This window comes from Oculina patagonica, chromosome 5, assembly GCF_052425735.1.
Source record: "Oculina patagonica isolate OP01 chromosome 5, crgOcupat, whole genome shotgun sequence".
Taxonomy (NCBI): domain Eukaryota; kingdom Metazoa; phylum Cnidaria; class Anthozoa; order Scleractinia; family Oculinidae; genus Oculina; species Oculina patagonica.
In genome coordinates this window covers 29210098-29228830 of record NC_135762.1, presented here as the reverse complement: position 1 = coordinate 29228830, position 18733 = coordinate 29210098, and the positions used below count along the sequence as shown (strand labels likewise).

Sequence of the window (18733 nt, the reverse complement as noted above, 5' to 3'; positions counted from 1 at the left end):
CTTTTTTGACCCTAAAAGATAGTATTCTTTTTCCACGTGCAGTCCTAAGCGAGACCTTAATAATACTGGCTTTTTTTTTCTGGAACACCCTAAGTGAGTCTTAAATCCGTAATTCAAAACCTGACCATATGACGAGCATCACCGTCTCTTTCACATGGGATTTTCCGCCCGGATATTTTAAGCCTTTACATTCAGGAATTACGTGCATTTTACCCTCAACCGTCGTAAGAGTAGTTGCATTTTAAAAGTGCAGAATCGTGTGTTTTGTGTAATTCATACTTTGCAGAACATTAATCTATCACAATTCACTGATCGCGTGTAATACAGCCATAGTATTAAAGTACTGTTTATGCTCTACGTTATTGTATATTCTCGCAAATCATTCACCGGACAATGCAGTGGCCGCGCGCGGTTTGCTGGGAAGAACTGAGAAAAACATCATTTACCTTTTTTTTTTTAGAGCAGTTTTCAATTGAGTGTCGTAAAGCCAAAACCAAAGTAATTACTCTGGCCAATCACAAAGAACACAGAAAATCCAGTGAACCAATCAAAACTCGAAGCAAATACATGTAGCCGGCACGAAGCGCGGGAAAACGTGCGCGAGCGAGTCATGATTGGCTGAGAAAGTGGCGCGAGATTTTCGAGCCAATCACTAAGCGTAGCAATGCAAAACCAAAGCAAATGCAATTAACTTTCGACACTCAAGTGAAAACTGCTCTATTTTTATAACAATTAACCTTTACTCTGAAAAACATTAAACTGCGCGGAGAGCACGGAAAAGAGGACAGTAATCTGGCCTCCGTCTGCTTAAATATAGGATTACCAAGGACCCGGATGTATCCCCAACCTCTTGCTGGGAGATTGGCACTAACCAGATGCATAAAACCATTTATTCTCTGGGTGGGGTGAATAAATCTCCTTTTTGGTTGTTCTATACAAAGATATCGATGAATGTTTGGTTAATAATGGTGGATGCAGCCATGGTTGTCAGAATTTGGATGCCACATACATATGCACGTGTCCCACCGGCTACGAACTTGATGGAACCAAAAAGAATTGCGTTGGTAAGATATTTTAATCATTTACTTCGTTCAGTTCATAAAAATAGGTAGCTTTGGTCACCTATTAGGTTTCCTTTTCCGTTTAACATTTTTTATCAACTCCGTGAATTATTTTGTTCAAGAGATAACGTTTGACCGGTCAAAACATATCTTCCAAACTTTTTTTTGTAATGCCCAACAAGTTCCTATTTGTCTTTTTTCATTTTCCTTTTTTTTATGACAACGTTATCTATGGATTACTTCCCAGACCAATGAGGTTATTGTTTGCATTCACTTCAAAATGGTCCGTTTGCAGTTTAAGCACTGGCTTGCTTGCGATAGATGACGTTATCTTGTTTTTAAGAACAAGTTTAGTTCAAAGAAAGTGAATTTAATAAATTAAATTTCTTTGGCATAAACTAGATATGACAGGTTTTCTGTTTTGTCATTGCTCAGCACTTCTGAAACCCTCGCTTAGATACACTGTATAAATTTTTCTTAGTTTCTGTGAGAAAATTTACGGATTAAAGTAGAAATTGAAGTAACACGTTGCGAAAACGTTTAGTTATTGCGTGTTCAGTATTCGTGTACAACTGTTCAGGATTGTCTACTGGTTCGCGGAAAAGCCGCTCTAAAACTAACCTACTCGCAAATATATATCTCAAGGCCCATTACCAGAGATGTAGACTTGTAGCTTGTGAACTTCTGGTAATTTTGATTTGTTTTCTTGTTTTAAAACAGATAAGAATGAGTGCTCACTTGCTAACGGCGGATGCCAACATACTTGTACAAACACTGATGGTAGCTTTCAGTGTTCCTGTAACAGCGGATTTAAGCTTAATGCCGACGGTTTGACTTGTTCAGGTAAACAACTACTATCATAACAAAGGCGGTGGAGCGTTTTGGAACGTGTGTGTGTGTATATATATTCCGGGCTAGAATCCTGGACCTGGCGTCAAAAATTGTAAGGGTTGCGTGTTTTTAGTTTTCATCCTTGCACACCGATGGTTTTCTTCGGGTTCTCCGTTTTTACTTCTTTCACAAAAAAAGCAAAAAAAAAAAAAAAAACAGAATAAACGTCCCCACAAGCTTCCAGCCTTAAACACGATGTATTTATTTTATTCGTGAATTGAAAGAACGAGGTAGACACCACAAACGTTTTATCGACGTTTTTGACAAGATATATATAGCTGCGGGAGGAGTTATAAAACTTCACATTGCATATCACTGTTGAACATTATAGTTTAAACATGCTTGGGGCGTGGCCCATTATCATGCATGAGGTGACTGCCTTGAACACGAGCCTTTAGTTTGTTTGTACTTTGTTAAGAGTGTGCCCGTGAGAGAACAGGGCAGAACCATGCAACAGGTGATACAGCTCATATCACCGATTTCGCCCAAACTTAGCATAAATGTTGGGTATGGTGAGCTATTTACTGTGACAAAACATCAGCTCAAAATATTTTATTCCCTTCAAGTTATGGCACCTTTTGCAAAAATGGCCATTTTTCACTAATGTATGCATATTTAATTAGCTGACTTTGATTGACCAGTTCCACAAGAAAAAAAGACTTCTGAAAATAAAATTCACTGCACTATATTCTGTGGTTATTAGGCTTTAAGTACAATAATTCACTTTCACCGTCAAATTTGATTTCTTCTCCTCAAACGGTCTTTTGGAAGGTACACATTTTGTACTGTTGGAAATAGCCTTTAACTAGTGCCCAATATCTCCCATGAGCAACAACTTATATACATTATTCTTACATGGGTAATGAAGTCCATCATTAAACTTCACAAAAATGCAACAAAATGTCTGGGGACTTCAATATTTTATTAGTATTGAGGAACTAAACACACGTGACTTAACGATTTCTTGCTATTTCATCAAAATTCACCGAAACACAGAAGCCATTTATTTGCCTCAATTTGGCATAAAATCGGTACGAAATAACTAATCAAGCATAAATCTATAGATAACAATCAAAATATTGGCGAAGAAAAGGCAGTTAGGACATTTTTCGGAGCGTTTTCAGAGCCATATAATTCGGCAATGTTGTGATATAGCAAATGTAAAAACAGCAGCGAAAGATTTTCTTCACAAGCTCGCTCAATTCAACATTTAGGCACATCAAAGTAAACTGAGAAACAAGAAAGTAATACTACATACATGCCACTTATCCACACACAGATGCTTTCTTTTGAAGAATTTGTTCTTCCTCGCTGCACTTCGATCCTTCGATCGATCTCAATTGACATGTACTGTTGTTTTGAGGCGCGATGAACTTAGCCAATACATCGTGGTTCATTCTTCGTGAAAGGTGTAAACAGGTTGTCAATAAAGTCATTCAAAGAGCTGTTCAAAGTTCACGGAAGGACACTTGCCTCAGCCAGTTTGAATGAAATAAATTTAACTGGAAAATAAACAGCCGCCATGTTGAATTTCTACCTTTGAGCCTGCCGTTTCAGTCAGCGGTACGGCTGTTCAATGGGCATATAGATAGGACCGCGAAAGAAATAAATAATTATTTTTAATGTGTTGGAGTGCCGGTAGTAGGCAATACTGCCGATACACCAAATCCCCTCGGATATACACCCTGTTAAAGGAAATTTGGGAGGGTTCCCGCGGGGCAAAGAAAAATCTCTGACCCCGGCGGGATTTGAACCCACGACCTCCGGATTAGAGCGTCCGTAGATCTAATCCGGAGGTCGTGGGTTCACATCCCGCCGGGGTCAGAGATTTTTCTTTGCCCCGCGGGAACCCTCCCAAATTTCCTTTAACAGGGTGTATATCCGAGGCGATTTGGTGTATCGGCAGTATTGCCTACTACCGGCACTCCAACACATTAAAAATAATTATTTAATATCCTGTTCACTGGGCATCACGCGTCCATCACGCGTGACCACACGCGCGATCATTTGCTTTTCCTCCGCGAGTGTTCGTTGGATGCGTTTGTGATGAAAATGAGAATATTTTCAAATTGTCGTAGGGAAAACAATTTCCTCCGCTACAGCTTGACGTGTTTACCGCAATGTGATGCTGAACAAACTCTAGGGTGCTTACCATTTGTTGAAGAGAACCGGTTGGAATGACCACTGAAAAATGGAAAGGCTTCTTTCCAAAATTAGCAAACTAACCGAAATAGATGTCGCTTACCATTTGTAGCTCAGTTTCCTGTTATTTCTTTCCTTTGGTGGGAGACCTGAAGGATGGGAGACTAGAACTGGGAAACCTTACAAATGGTAAGAAAATTTCTGACGTTCTGTCAATCTCCGAAGAGATTTTCCAGAAAAAATACTGTTCCATTTGACTTTCACCAAAACAGAGTTCTTGATTTTTCTGTTCAACGGTCGGCATGCACGGCAACCAAATCAAAATAATTGTTTATGTTCCAAAATGACGCTAAATGGCGGTATAAAACTGCTCCGACGTTTCGGCAATACTGCCTTTTTGGGGGTGGCACCCTGAAGAAGGCAGTATTGCCGAAACGTCGGAGCAGTTTTATACCGCCATTTAGCGTCATTTTGGAACATAAACAATTATTTTTAGCATAAAAGACGATACACAGTTAAATAAATCAAAATGTCAACGTCTCCCAGTTACTTTCCAGACATTTGTATTTTTTTATTGCTTGTTCAAATTCCCCTCCCCTGGCGGAAATAGTGATTAATACCGCGCATAACGATTACATTTTTTGACCAAATTCCCCTACCCCCGGGGCATAAATGGGAAAAAATGAATAACTCAGCAAAATTGGAGAATAACGTTTACCACGGGATAAATCACTATACGGTGGATAGCGAGGTAGGTTTTGTAATCGTTTCTTGCGCAAGTGCTTTAGTTGGGGGAGCGTCTGTGCTGAACTGAACAAAGTATTCACGTACGAAATGCCTTTAGGGACGCAGTCTATATGGCGCAGCAAATATATACATATATCTATAAAGGTGTGAATGTAGAGAGAGAAAACAGCAAAGAATAAAACGGGTTTCCCTCGCGTTGACCTCGAAGAAGACAGAAGACTACCTGTGCTGGTTGAAACATTATATTTTAGCTAATAAGTTTTGCCGTCTTGCGTAGTCCTAGTCTTGCAATAAATTTGTTTAGTTTTAATGCGGGGTTTAAGCTCTCTACAAAAGTCTGCATTCGCGTCTTTGTAACTCACATAGCCACTTAAATTGAGTCGGTGATGAAGAAAATTATCATTTGAAGCCGCAATTCTTCACTTGCAATGTTGGCATTCAGGAGGAAAAATTGTCCCCATATAAGCCCTTTTCTAAAACAAATTAGTAAAACTGCAGTAATGACGTTTATCGGTAAATGGACAGATGGAGAACTTTGTGGGATCCCGAAAAAGAGAGTGGGTACAAATTCAGTCTCCTAGCTGCCAAAGTGTAATACAATATAGACGATTTGAACAGAAGGAATAGATGTACACAGGCCAGGCTGACAACCTGACCACCATTTCTTCGAATGTCCATATTCACCCCCTCCCCCACTTCCCAAAAAAGACAGAAACAACAAAAAAAAACAATAAACATACTAGTTTTAACCTGATATAAGATGGAAAACTTGCTCTGATTATTTAATGGTTTCCGACATTTCAGAGCTCAATTTCAGAGCATCAAAACCGATTGCATCGCATACATTACACTGCATCCAGTGTATTTCTCTTCAACTATTTATCAAAAAAATTCAATGGAGAAGTTGAAAAAAATTCTCACTTTTACAAGAAACGCACACTACTTATAAGGCTATGATCAAGCCCCGGCTGTTTAGAGGGTAGATAACACCATCCGCTACTTATTCCGACGAAAACAAACATTTGCGGAGGAAAAGCAAAGGAACACGCGTGTGTATAGCTGTGTATAGCTGTGTCGGGCTATGTATAGGCGTTTATAGCTGTGTAGGGCTAGGCTATGTATCCCCTCTATGAACATCCCTATATAGGATTTAGTCAAACAACTATATGATGACTACACTACGTACTTGCCCAAGTGTAAGGCTTTACCGCTGACTGAAACGGCAGGCTCAAAGGTACAAATACAACACGGCGGTTGTTTATTTTCCAGTTAAATTTATTTCATTCAAACTGGCTGAGACAAGTGTCCTTCCGTGAACTTTGAACAGCTCTTTAAATGACTTTATTGACAACCTGTTTACACCTTTTACGAAGAATGAACCACGATGTATTGGCTAAGTTCATCGCGCCTCAAAGCAACAGTACATGTCAATTGAGATCGATCGAAGGATCGAAGTGCAGCGAGGAAGAACAAATTCTTCAAAAGAAACCATCTGTGTGTCGATAAGTGGCATGTATGTAGTATTACTTTCTTGTTTCTTAACTTTGATGTGCCTAAATGTTGAATTGAGCGAGCTTTTGAAGAAAATCTTTCGCTGCTATTTTTACATTTACTATCACAACATTGCCGAATTATATGGCTCTGAAAACGCTCCGAAAAATGCCCTAACTGCCAATCTTGGCCAATATTTTGATTGTTATCTATAGATTTATGCTTGATTAGCTATTTCGTACCGATTTTGTGCCAAATTGAGGCAAATAAATGGCTTCTGTGTTTCAGTGAATTTTGATGAAATAGCAAGAAATCGTTAAGTCACGTGTGTTTAGTTCCTCAATACTAATAGACTATTGAAGTCCCCAGACATTTTGTGGCATTTTTGTGAAGTTTAATGATGGATTTCATTACCCATGTAAGAATAATGTATATAAGTTGTTGCTCATGGGAGATAATGGGCACTAGTTAAAGGCTATTTCCAACAGTACGAAATGTGTACCTTCCAAAAGACCGTTTGAGGAGAAGAAATCAAATTTGACGGTGAAAGTGAATTATTGTACTTAAAGCCTAATAACCACAGAATATAGTGCAGTGAATTTTATTTTCAGAAGTCTTTTTTTCTTGTGGAACTGGTCAATCAAAGTCAGCTAATTAAATATGCATAAATTAGTGAAAAATGGACATTTTTGCAAAAGGTGCCATAACTTGAAGGGAATAAAATATTTTGAGCTGATGTTTTGTCACAGTAAATAGCTCACCATACCCAACATTTATGCTAAGTTTGGGCGAAATCGGTGATATGAGCTGTATCACATGTTGCCTGGTCCTCTTATGGATACACTCTTAAATGTTATCCAGTATCAAAAACAAAACACCCATCTTCACGATCACTACTCGTGGTGTTCACTCAAGTTTTTTTTTTTCTGTAGACATCGATGAATGTTCGGATGGATCATCCCAGTGTGACTCGAAAAGCACCACATGTAATAATCTTATTCCGGGCTACGAATGCAAGTGTAAAGATGGATATACCGTAATACAGGGTAACAGCTACAAGTGCCAAGGTAAAATACCACAACTGTATCATATGTTTTGCTCACTAATTGTTTTTTCTCCTCACCGAATAAACAAGACCTTGGGGATAAACTGCTATGTCAATGCTACGACACTGAAACCAACGACTCGATTGCCTACAACAAACTACAACATATATGTTTTCTTAACATAGTTAAAAAATATGCAACACTTTTGACATATGTGCTCAACATTTTTTAAGAGTTTATTCTCTTCGCAATGTGTAAGAAACAGCAACGAAATGTTTTTATTTTATTTTTTTTTTCAATTGAGATGTTTCAGTGTCATTTTTGTTTGCACTTTAAATTCTACTTTTTTCCTTCTTTCCTTTATTTTTACTGATAATAACTTCCGAATGATGCAATGACTCTGATGTTAATTCAAATATATTTTATTCCAGCTAAGACTTGCCCAGCACTCGTTCAGTCCCAAGGAACTGTAGTTTCCCCCTCTACCTGCCTTCAGGATCAGGTCCGTGAGTTTTATTTTTTAGGACAAAGAAGACAAGATAATTACATCACTAATCAAAACTATAACAAAATTCTCGATCGGTGATTGGTTATCAGCAGCCCGATTTGAGCACTAATAGGACAGTGTACGCGTCATGCTTGTAATTGGACAGTGTAATAGGACAGTTTACGCGTCATGCCTGTGTGATTGGACAGTACGCGTCATTTTGCGCGCGCTGTTGTTGTGCATTTTGTTAAGTAAACTGTTATGCTTTTCAGTTTTTATAAAAACGTTAAACCATTTGACTAAAGGTTAGTTTGTTTCTCAAATTTTGTCATAGTTTTGATTAATTGGTAACAGGACTTCGTGTCGTCCAATTCTGTCTGTAATCATACTCGTGATTAAACAAATCGGACTCCCGCCTCGCGGTCGTCCGATTTTGTTAATCACTCGTATGATTACAGACCGAATTGGACTCCACTCAGTCCTATTACCATTATAAATAATAAATAAATACCTTACAATACACATCATACATTACGCTACTTAGCTAAAGATTACTTACTTAGATTAAAGTTCTTATCTTATCTTAGCTTACTTCTAGTTTACAATTTTTCTATATTGTTAATTTTAAGCTTTGATAAGCTAACACGAACAACATTTAAAACTGGACTTACACGAGGACTAAAAGGCAAAAAAAAGAGAAAAAAACTGAAAGAGAAAAATAAAAAGACCTTACACGTTGATTCATTTCTTAGGGGACTAGGACCAATTTCACAAGAGTTTATAAGAAAGACTTTATAGGGTCCCATTTTTTTTTATTAAAAGTTTTGGCCTTGTTTTCTATCTCATTGATGTGTTACATATATCGTAAAAAGTCGTTAAGTTTTGATGTAAATTCTTTCTGCTTGCATATCCAAATATAATATTTAGCAAGTAAGTAGCAAAAATTAATATGAAAATTGTATTTTGATCTATTTGGTTTTAAAGGTCCGTGAGGTTGGTGATTTGTGTACATTCAGCTGCAGCGCAGGTTATGAACTTCCCAGTAACGAGGATACCTTAGAATGCCTATCTACAGGAAGTTGGAATGCCTCAATAATTTACTGTCAAAGTAAGTAATAATAAAGCCTGCCATCTTAACCCGACTGATAGATTTAATCAGACTTGTTTGATCCCTTTCAAGCATATGTATAACCTCATTACTTCCAGCAACTCAAACTTCTGCAACTCTTTCAATTCCGTACGTAAGCTTTGTATATTTTTCGCTTGTTTGTTTGTTTCCTTTTTTTTGTCTTTTTATTTGCATGCATTTTACAGCCAAACATCCCACAAAGCAAATCTCTGTAGGGCAGACGTATTTTTTTTTTCGGTTTGAACAGAGCAATGAAAACAAATTACATTTTTAAAAGGGACTGGCCAGGACTGTTCATTATACCGGTTCTGTTCTTACACATTTGCTGCTAGTAACTTTCGCTAAGCTGTAGAATATCGTTCCTTACGTCACACCAATGGTTTGCAATAGAGAGATTCGACATATCAGGGTTCCACTGAACTTTTGCAATGTTTGTAAGATGTTATGAAGCAATTTACCAAAAATACAATCTACACCGCTGCGCTTACTTGCAAATGATTCTATCGTTTCTATAAAACAGGATTGAGTTGTCCAGCGCTGACTGCTCCAGCATATGGAAGCCTCAACCCATCGAGCTGTGCATCATCAGGGAATGTTTTTGAGGGGACGTGCCATTATAGCTGTCAAAGCGGCTATCAGTTATCAGGAGTACAGTCAAAGACCTGTCTTAGCAGCGGACAGTGGGATAGTCAGGAGGAACCAACATGCACATTACGTAAGGCTCCGATAACAAACACTTCCTTAGGACCCGAACAAAGCCTTCCTTTCTTCAGAAAATTAGTTTTTTTTATAATTATTATTAGCTTCGCCTTATAAATAACACATACAACTAACAGTAAACTTTTGCGGGTTCCCTGCCTTTTAAGGTAGGGAACCCGCAACAACAGGGCCAATTGTTGCGGGCCCGAGACATAAAAATAGCTAAAAGGTATAACAAAGCTTTAATAACAGCATAAAATAGGGTCGAGTAAGCTGCGACAGGAATTGCAGGTTGGGCATACTGACCTCCAAGTAAATGCGGTAAATTTTCTACAAATGACCTATACAGTCGGAGGAATAGATGCCAGTTTTTGCAAATTTTTTGTTAAAGCACTCGAAGAATTTCCGAATTATTTCATCAGCCAGCGCGAGCGCTCACGAGTACTCCGAAAGCAAACGCGCCTACATATAAGTCATGATGCTTAGCAACTTCTGGGACAAAAAACACGTTCTCAGTCACATCTCGGCGAAGTGATTTTTGCCCCAACTATATGCAATTCCCTCGTCCATAGGCCTTTTTTTAACACATTTTATTATCATTATATCATCTTTATCATAATTCAACTCGAGTTGCACCCCAAAATAGCCTGTCTTCGCACTGTGGTAATAATCCTCCTCCCTCCAAAATGATAAGCTTTCGCGTCTCAGGTTATTTGCGATAAACCTTCCAGAATGGAACGCTATAATTCTTAGGTCTGTAGGCATTTTTATTAAACGTTTCATTATTATCTAAATGTTGTATTTTAATAATCGGTAAATTTAAAATATATTTCATAAGTGACTTTAAAGTGTTGGAAATCCTTTACGAAAAACTTGTATCCATAATGTACCCGAAGACTGGCTAAGGTGGTGAGACGATGCATCATTCTTAAGGTTTCATTCCTAAACCTTGATAGTTATCAATATACGTATGTAAAAGCAAAACAAAAATCATTGCTTACTTTATTTAAACAGTTTACCCGGATCCTTGGATCACATGTCCAGATAACGTGATTGTCACGCTTTCTCCCGGTGCCAATACGGCTGACGTTAAAGCGCTTCTTCGGGACCCTCAGTCGAATCAACCGCCTTCCAGAATAACAATCACACCAGGACAATACCTCGTCGACAAAATCTTCCCAGCAGGCACCACGACCTTGACGTATGTGGCAACCAACCCAAATGGAAAAACAGCGAGTTGTCAGGCCGCCGTCATCGTTCAAGGTATCGTTAGTATTGATTGTTGTTGTTGTTGTGTTTGCCATGATAAAAGGCTGGCTGATTATTACGTATAACTGCTGTCTGCTTCTCATCACTTTTGTTAATTTAACCAGACAAAGAAGCTCCTAAAACCTCCGATTGCCCACTCGCCATCTATGAAACGACAACATCTACCAACAAAGCAGTTAGTTGGACCGCACCTACTTTTACTGACAACGTAGGTGTCAAAGCAGTAACATCTACAAAGAACCCTGGTGACACGTTTGAGATTGGCTCAACTAACGTTCACTATAACGCGGATGATGACGAAGGCAATTCGGCAACTTGCACTTTTACAGTTAATCTTAAAAGTAAGTGTGTAACTTTACTTACTAGATAATATATCTTTACATACTACTCTCTTTTTACCCATTTACTTTCTAAAGTTCCTACATTTATTGCATCTCTGGGAAAATGCTTTGATCCAATAAGAATCATGTTGTTCTCATGGTCTTGTCCTCTTCCAGTATTCCTTAGCCCATTCTGATTTTACTTTTGCTTGTTGGTCGCTTGTCTTATTACGCTAGTAAGAGGATTACTTACAGTGAGGTTGATCTAACCGTATTTATTTTTTTCCCCAACATTTGGCCAACAGACACCAATGATTTAGAGTCTCAGGGTCTGTTTTGTATTGTTTTAGTCACTTTTCGAGTGGTTAACACTTTACGACATTTTTTTACGTTGGCTTATAAAACGTACTTCATTCTTCTTCTTTCTTATTCTTTTTTTTTACCTCTATGTAAGGCTAACGTGAAAAGCGAATTTCTATCATAACTGATGATAAATATAGTAATCTTAGAGTGGCCAAATTTACATAAAAAAGAATCTCTCTCGAGGCTTTCCAGGAACTTGAAAGTTAGAATCCATTAATTGCAATTGCCAGGGTAATCTACTCAAGACCAAGTTTTCTACTTTTCGAAGCATCGCTTAAAAGTGCGAAAATTACTGAACTGAATTAATAAAAACAGGCAAACACGTATTTTTTTAATATTAAAAAAACACTCAAAGATTTTCAATAGTTTCGAGGCTTTTTGCCATGGTTGACATGTTCACCATGAATAAGAACTGTAACCAAATACATCTATATCGAACCATAGTGGTTCATTTGTGTAACATGGATGATCTTTTCATCATCGTGCTTTCCCTTACTTTTATTATTCTTTTTTTCAGAAATCCAGTGTTCAAACCCCGAGCAGGACCCGCCAAACAATTCGGAAAATATCAACTGCTTTAGTGGCTCATCGTTCTGCACATACTCGTGTGCAGCGAACACCAAATTATTCAAAAACACTTACTACATATCGTGTGATCCTGTCACGTTAGATTGGGGCGAAATTCCCGATTGTGTTGGTAAGCATTTTGTTACATTTTTTCAGTCATTTTTATCATCTTCGTACGTAATCGCCGTTGTCGCAGATGCTTGTTGTTATTATTATTATTATTATTATTATTATTATTATTATTATTTATTTGTAGTTTTTGTTGCTGCTATAGTTGTTGTTGTCGTCGTCTTTGTCGGGGAAAGCCATATAACAGTATCACCTGTGTTAGCCATGAGGCAGAGTGCAGACATCTCCATGGAATATGTCGTGGTTTAAATTTATATATCTTTCTTCTTTGTTTTCAAACCTTAAACCTCTTTCGTCGTTTTTTTTCCATAGTCTAAAACAAAGGTAAATACAAATCAAACTAGTTTTAAAAAAATTGAATGAAAGATTAAGGTGGCTCCATAGGGTTTTGAGATATTACGGCGCGCGCACAAGTGATACCCATCAAGAGATCATTTTCGCGTTATTTTTTAAACTAGTTAAATAAAAGCTGCCGAAATATTAAAAACAAGGACTAAAATATGTTGTGCATTATTCTTTTTTAAAATAACGGCCTTTGTTTTTGAGCTACATCTACTCAAAAAGTCCTATTTTTTGGTGTTTTTACGGCTTTGATCTTAAATTTCTTTAATTTTCTTCGGTGAAAATTTTTGAAATTCTCCCAACGGATTGAATCTGATGAGAAATAACTTTTAAAAACAAAAAAAGTAGGGGTTGTCCAGGTCGTTTTTGCGTTTTTGGTTATTTTGTGTTTTTTTGACTAAGCAAAAAAACTGGCTTACAATTTTTTAAAAAAAAAACGGCAAAAAGGGCAGTTTAAAAGGTATCACATCTATGCCAAATTTTAAGGAATTTCACCGAAGGAAACTTTAGTAAATACAAGGGGAAAATTTCTATTTTCGCCCAAATAGCAATTACGTCATCAGAATAGAAATTGTCCAAGATCGCTATTTGAGCATGCGCGAACTTTCGAACCATACGAGTTGATGTGTAAAGTCGAGCGTTCCCCGTTGTTGTCGGTTTTTTTGCGAATAACTGTTAACCCCAAGGTTAGCTAGAGACATACCTTAATTCTTTTTGTAGCAGAATCTCTGAAATTCTGCTCGAAGTATCTCACAATCGCGGAGAATATTCTTTATTTTCTCTTTTGCTTTCGATCGTACGAACTTTACAAAAGTGGCCAGAAGCACCGCGGACGTTGTAAACACCTTTTTAGGGTGTTGTAAACTCTTTTATCTGCTCAACACAGGAAAGCACAGGTGTTGTTTCATTGGCAGGAATCAAGTCTCGCGTTTTCTCGCCGAAAATTTCACGCTCGCGTGAAGCCGCCATGTTTGTTTTGATTTGCCGGCATTTCAAGCTCGCCCTTTCGTACCCATTCTTCGCGCGGTCAAGAAACCCTATGGAGCCACCTTAAGTGAACCCACAACAAATTTAATATACTTCACGGGATCCGTGTTGAAGTAACTTAACGACTTTCCTTTCCATCACAGGTTACACCAGCCCATTACAAGATGGTTCCTGTCCTGCTGGTTATGTAAAACAGGGAAGTCTCAATCAGGCACCAGTGGAGGACATTTGCGGTTGGTATTGTGTACCTATTTTTCGGTACAAAACATAGTGATCGTCTCCATGCAATTTTATACGTTATAGCAATGACGTAGAACTACAGAGAATACGTTATTAAAATATTATTAATTTGTGTTTGTCAATTGATTGAATAGTTATAATGACATTGAACTGAAAACCCCACTAAGGGAGCATCAATAAAGTATGTAGGTAGGAAGGTAGGTAGGTAGGTAGGTAGGTAGGTAGGTAGGTAGGTAGGTAGGTAGGTAGGTAGGTAGGTAGGTAGGTAGGTAGGTAGGTAGGTAGGTAGGTAGGTAGGTAGGTAGGTAGGTAGGTTGGTTTGTATGTATGTATGTATGTATGTAAGTCAACTCTGGGATATAAATATTAAATTGACAGAAACTTTGACGACAATTTTGAAGATATGAATTTTACCCTCCGGCTCGTATATGTCAGTGAATTACTCCATTTCTTATTTCTTTTCTTTTTTATTTATTCATCCATACATTGATTCCTTCCCTCCTTCTTTCTTCTTTCCTTCCTTAATCCATTCACTCCTTTTTTCCCTCGTTCGTTCGATCGTACCTTTCTTTTTCCTTCCTTTTCTTCCATCCTTCCGTCCTACCTTCCTTCCTTCCTTTCTTCCTTCCTTCATTCATTTTGTTCATTCATTTTATCGTCTTTTACAACATTACCTTGCAGTAAAATGCCAAATAGGTTCTTTCTACGACAGTAGCTCAAAGACCTGCAAACCTTGTCCACTTGGAGAGATAAGCAAGCAAGAAGGCTCACTGCAATGCGAGGCATGTCCGGCTAACAGCTCAACTCTTGAAGAAGGCTCCAAAGTGTGCACAGGTAATTTGAATTTAAAAACCAACATGTTTGTGTATATGCGTTGATCGTTTGTTTATCTATTGGTTTGTTGGTTTTTGGTAATTTTCTAGTGTTGCGATCACAAGATTGTTGACGTAAAATATAAGATTCAAAAGACAATCAAAAGTATTCTAAAACTCAAAAGCCAACCGACAACGGTTTCTGCAGAGAAATAATACTCTTTCGTATTTTCATCTGTTAGTTTGACTGTCCTTCTATTTCTGTCTGTCAGTATCAGTCAGTGTCAATCATGCAATCGATCTTTAGCTAGCTTAAATAGGCCTAATTTAGAAAGGTCACTTTTAGAAAGGCCGCGTGTCCTAGAAGAAATGAAAGCTACAATTTTTGGCACTATTAGATTAGTTAACCCTTGGATGTACAAGGCGGGGGGGGGGGGGATGCCCCCTCACTTAAGGTTTCTCGAAATTTTGAAAAAAAGGATTTCCTCTACAATGCTGAAATTTTCAGTAGCTGTTCATCCATCCCTTGCGGCAATTTTGATATGTCAATCATGTGTCCATGATATTTGACGATGCCATGGCAACGTCATAAATAATCAATGCTTGTTTGTTTTTTTAAGTCAGCCTGCTTAGACTGACAATAAAACGAGACAGTGAACAGAACACTGGAATGCAATTGTTGTTACCATGATCGACCTCTTCCATAATCGAGTCTCGCAGATGTAGTTTTATATAGGTACCTTAACTAGTTGCGTCGTTCCATTTCGAAACGTAGTCTGAGTGCCCGATTCCTATTTATTTCTTTACTCTAAAGTAGATTTAACTCTCTAACTCTTAAATGTCTTCTCTGTATTTCCTTCTTTAGCTCAGTGTTATGCCGGTCAATTTTCGAACTCTGGATTTGATTTACCTGCAAACCTCGAGCCTTGCCAGCCATGCCCTAACAATACTTACCAAAGTCAAGTTGGGCAAAAGACATGCGAAAAGTGCCCTAATGGCACCGGCACCATCCATTCTGGATCATCATCTGTTGCTGACTGTGGAGGTGAACATAATATATTCATACATTGTTAACTGATGTACGTGAAAACCTGCTGATTCACCTATATAAAGCCGGGTTTACATAAGTGGGTAATTTTTATGTGACAATATTTAGCGACAAATGTATTTGTTCGTGTAGATGACACAACAATTATTTGCAAGCATTCCAAGGTTTAGTGCCAAGTAATGACCTTGGCAAGCAGTGATACTGTACGTGTGCACAGTGCTCAGTGGGAGTTTGAGAGATTGGGGACCGCATATGCTGACGCAATATTTGCCACATTTTATGTGACGAGTCGTCTACACGAGTAATTTTCGTGTTTTACAACTTTTAGTTGTCACATGAAAGTAACACGCCAGCTTGACAACAAATATATCTGTCGCATAAAAACTGACCATTTTTTCTCATCTACACAAGCAAATAAAAGTTGTCACATACGAATTGCCACATACAAATTGCTCGTGTAAATTCGCCTTTAAAATAGACCAGGGAGTGATAACGTACGCAAGTGTATTATTGAGTTTTATTAGCCTGCGTTGCAGCTGGTAGTGTCACAAAATCCTTTTTACCGGGGTTTAATTCGTCTGCAAGGCAGAGTAAGTTTTATAAGCATATGAAAAGTTTTAAGAACAATCTTTTCGCACTATTAGGCGTTGCTTCGCTCAACAATGTACGAGCAGCAAGCTTGCTATTCCATTTATAAAAATGCTAAGAAATGCGCGGGCCAAAACACGTGACATGAGCAATTTTACTCAATAAAGCACGCCTGTGACGTGGGCTGAGTGCCTTATGGGGATACTGAATGCACTTGAACTGACCAATTAGAGGGTCTCAATGGGGTTAACCGTTAGCCGTAAAACGGCCAAAAATTTAGCCGTTAGGCGTAAAAAATGGAAAATTTTAACCGTTAGCCGTAAAATGTGTTAACCGTAAAAATAAGTCAGTGATTATAAATAACCCAAACTAGTTCACTTCATCGTCTCAAAAATGGTCCAAAGACCTAAAATACGTTTTTCAATAATGGAAATTGATATTTAACTATTAAAAACAATGAAAATTAACTTTTAACTTTTGTTAACCGTAATGGAAATAAACTAACCGTTAGCCGTAAAAGCCCCCACCCCATTGAGACCCTCCAATTAGAGTACTTACCTGATTTTTCTATGGGCAAAATCATAGAAAACGAGGAGAAGTAGCTTTTTTGTTTTTTGCAGACACTCCAAAGAATATATTTTTTTAAAAAATTACAATTTTATGCAGTTTTAACCTAAAAACGCAAGAACAATTTTCCTATTTTAAGCCATACGCACGCGATCGTGTGCAGTAGACGAATAATTAACTGCGGGAACACCAATTAGATTCACGGAATTCTGATAGAACACGCCAAGTGTCTACCGCTGTGTAATGTATTTGTATTGTTTTATTCCACAATGTAGGCCCACCCGTAATCTCGCAGTTTGGACCTAATCCCACTAACGCTTCCGAGAATAAGCAGACCCAGTTTGAATGCTACGGCCACGGACTGCCACTGCCGTCGTTTAAGATCACGAAGAAGGTGCCAGCACCAGGTAAATGATCTTTATTGTCGCGTGAAACTACTAAGATAGTAAATACCGTGCATTTATTTACTGTGTTCTATTTTGTTTATTTTCGGTTTCAATTTTTTTTTCAGACGGATTTGGCGGGCCAGTAACTCAAGAGTACATCCAAGGTCCCGACGGCAGCCAGATTGGCATTCGTCATATCATCACCAAGGTGTCTGAGCACGATGCAGGCACCTACATGTGCGAGGTGGTGAACAAGTTTGGCTCAGATCAGAAGTATCTGTACGTCAACGTGGAACTGGACTTCAGCATCGGTAAATACTTGTTTGTTTGTTTGTTTTTGTTTTGTCTGATGGTCAAACCCTACCGTTTTATGGGTCTGGAAATTGCGGTTGACCAATTTTATTCCAAATTTCCCAAAGATCATGATCGAATTGACTGACTGACTGACTGACTGACTGGCTGACTGACTGACTGACTGACTGACTGACTGACTGACTGACTGACTGACTGACTGACTGACTTGCTGGCTGGCTGGCTGGCTGACTGGCAGGCTGGCTGACTGGCTGACTGGCTGGCTGGCTGGCTGGCAGGCTGGCTGGCTGGCTGGCTGGCAGGCTGGCTGGCAGGCTGGCAGGCTGGCAGGCTGGCAGGCTGGCAGGCTGGCAGGCTGGCAGGCTGGCAGGCTGGCAGGCTGGCAGGCTGGCAGGCTGACTGACTGACTGACTGACTGACTGACTGACTGACTGACTGACTGACTGACTGACTGACTGACTGACTGACTGACTAACTGATGGATTGATGGATTGATGGATGGACTGATCGATCGATCGATTGATTCATTCATTCATTCATTTATTCATTTCGTATTTCTATTTTATTTTTAGGAAAGCGCCGCCGTCGCCGCCGTCGCCGAAGATTCCTGTTCGGAGGTTATTGATTACATGGAATGAAAATAGATTATAGAAGAAAATACACATTCATGTAATGTGTCTGGAAGTAATATGTAGCATTAAAAAAGGGTGTGGTCATTAAAGAAAGCCATTTGGCTTGACTTAAAGTATGTCTGTCTGTATTTGGTGCATCTTTTACACCCTCGCACTACCATCACTCTCACACACTCACCTTTTCTTTTCTTAAACTATCTGGTCTGTTTTGCACAGCAATAACTTGCAGTACGAGTAACGCAATCTCCATTTACACAAAACGTTTTTCAAAATTTAAATTTCTCTTTTTATGGTGATATAGAAAGCTTCTTACTTTCTTGTATTACAGGATATTATAATTTTCGTCCCCTGCGATAAATAGGAACAGTTGACGATAATCCTTCTCCAAACAACGACCTCGTTTCTCCTTTCATTTACTCTTACTGCACATGGAGCGCGTCTCCATTTGCAAAGCGTGCAAATACCGTAATATACTTTT

At 38.5% G+C, this 18733-nt stretch overlaps 1 protein-coding gene across 1 annotated transcript in view; it reads left to right on the top strand.

Moving 5' to 3' along the window:
• Window positions 1–18368, top strand: part of LOC144654132 (uncharacterized) — a 21465-nt gene extending 3097 nt beyond the window's left edge. The window contains exons 2-16 of the mRNA XM_078514231.1: window positions 942–1064; window positions 1782–1904; window positions 7265–7399; window positions 7810–7880; window positions 8850–8973; window positions 9515–9709; window positions 10708–10956; window positions 11067–11303; window positions 12163–12342; window positions 13814–13903; window positions 14592–14744; window positions 15588–15767; window positions 17201–17332; window positions 17437–17622; window positions 18196–18368. Of these exons, the coding sequence (XP_078370357.1) occupies window positions 942–1064; window positions 1782–1904; window positions 7265–7399; window positions 7810–7880; window positions 8850–8973; window positions 9515–9709; window positions 10708–10956; window positions 11067–11303; window positions 12163–12342; window positions 13814–13903; window positions 14592–14744; window positions 15588–15767; window positions 17201–17332; window positions 17437–17622; window positions 18196–18248 (2231 nt within the window). The 3' untranslated portion in view covers window positions 18249–18368. The remainder of the gene's footprint in view (window positions 1–941; window positions 1065–1781; window positions 1905–7264; window positions 7400–7809; window positions 7881–8849; window positions 8974–9514; window positions 9710–10707; window positions 10957–11066; window positions 11304–12162; window positions 12343–13813; window positions 13904–14591; window positions 14745–15587; window positions 15768–17200; window positions 17333–17436; window positions 17623–18195) is intronic.
• The last annotated feature ends 365 nt before the right edge of the window (window positions 18369–18733 follow it).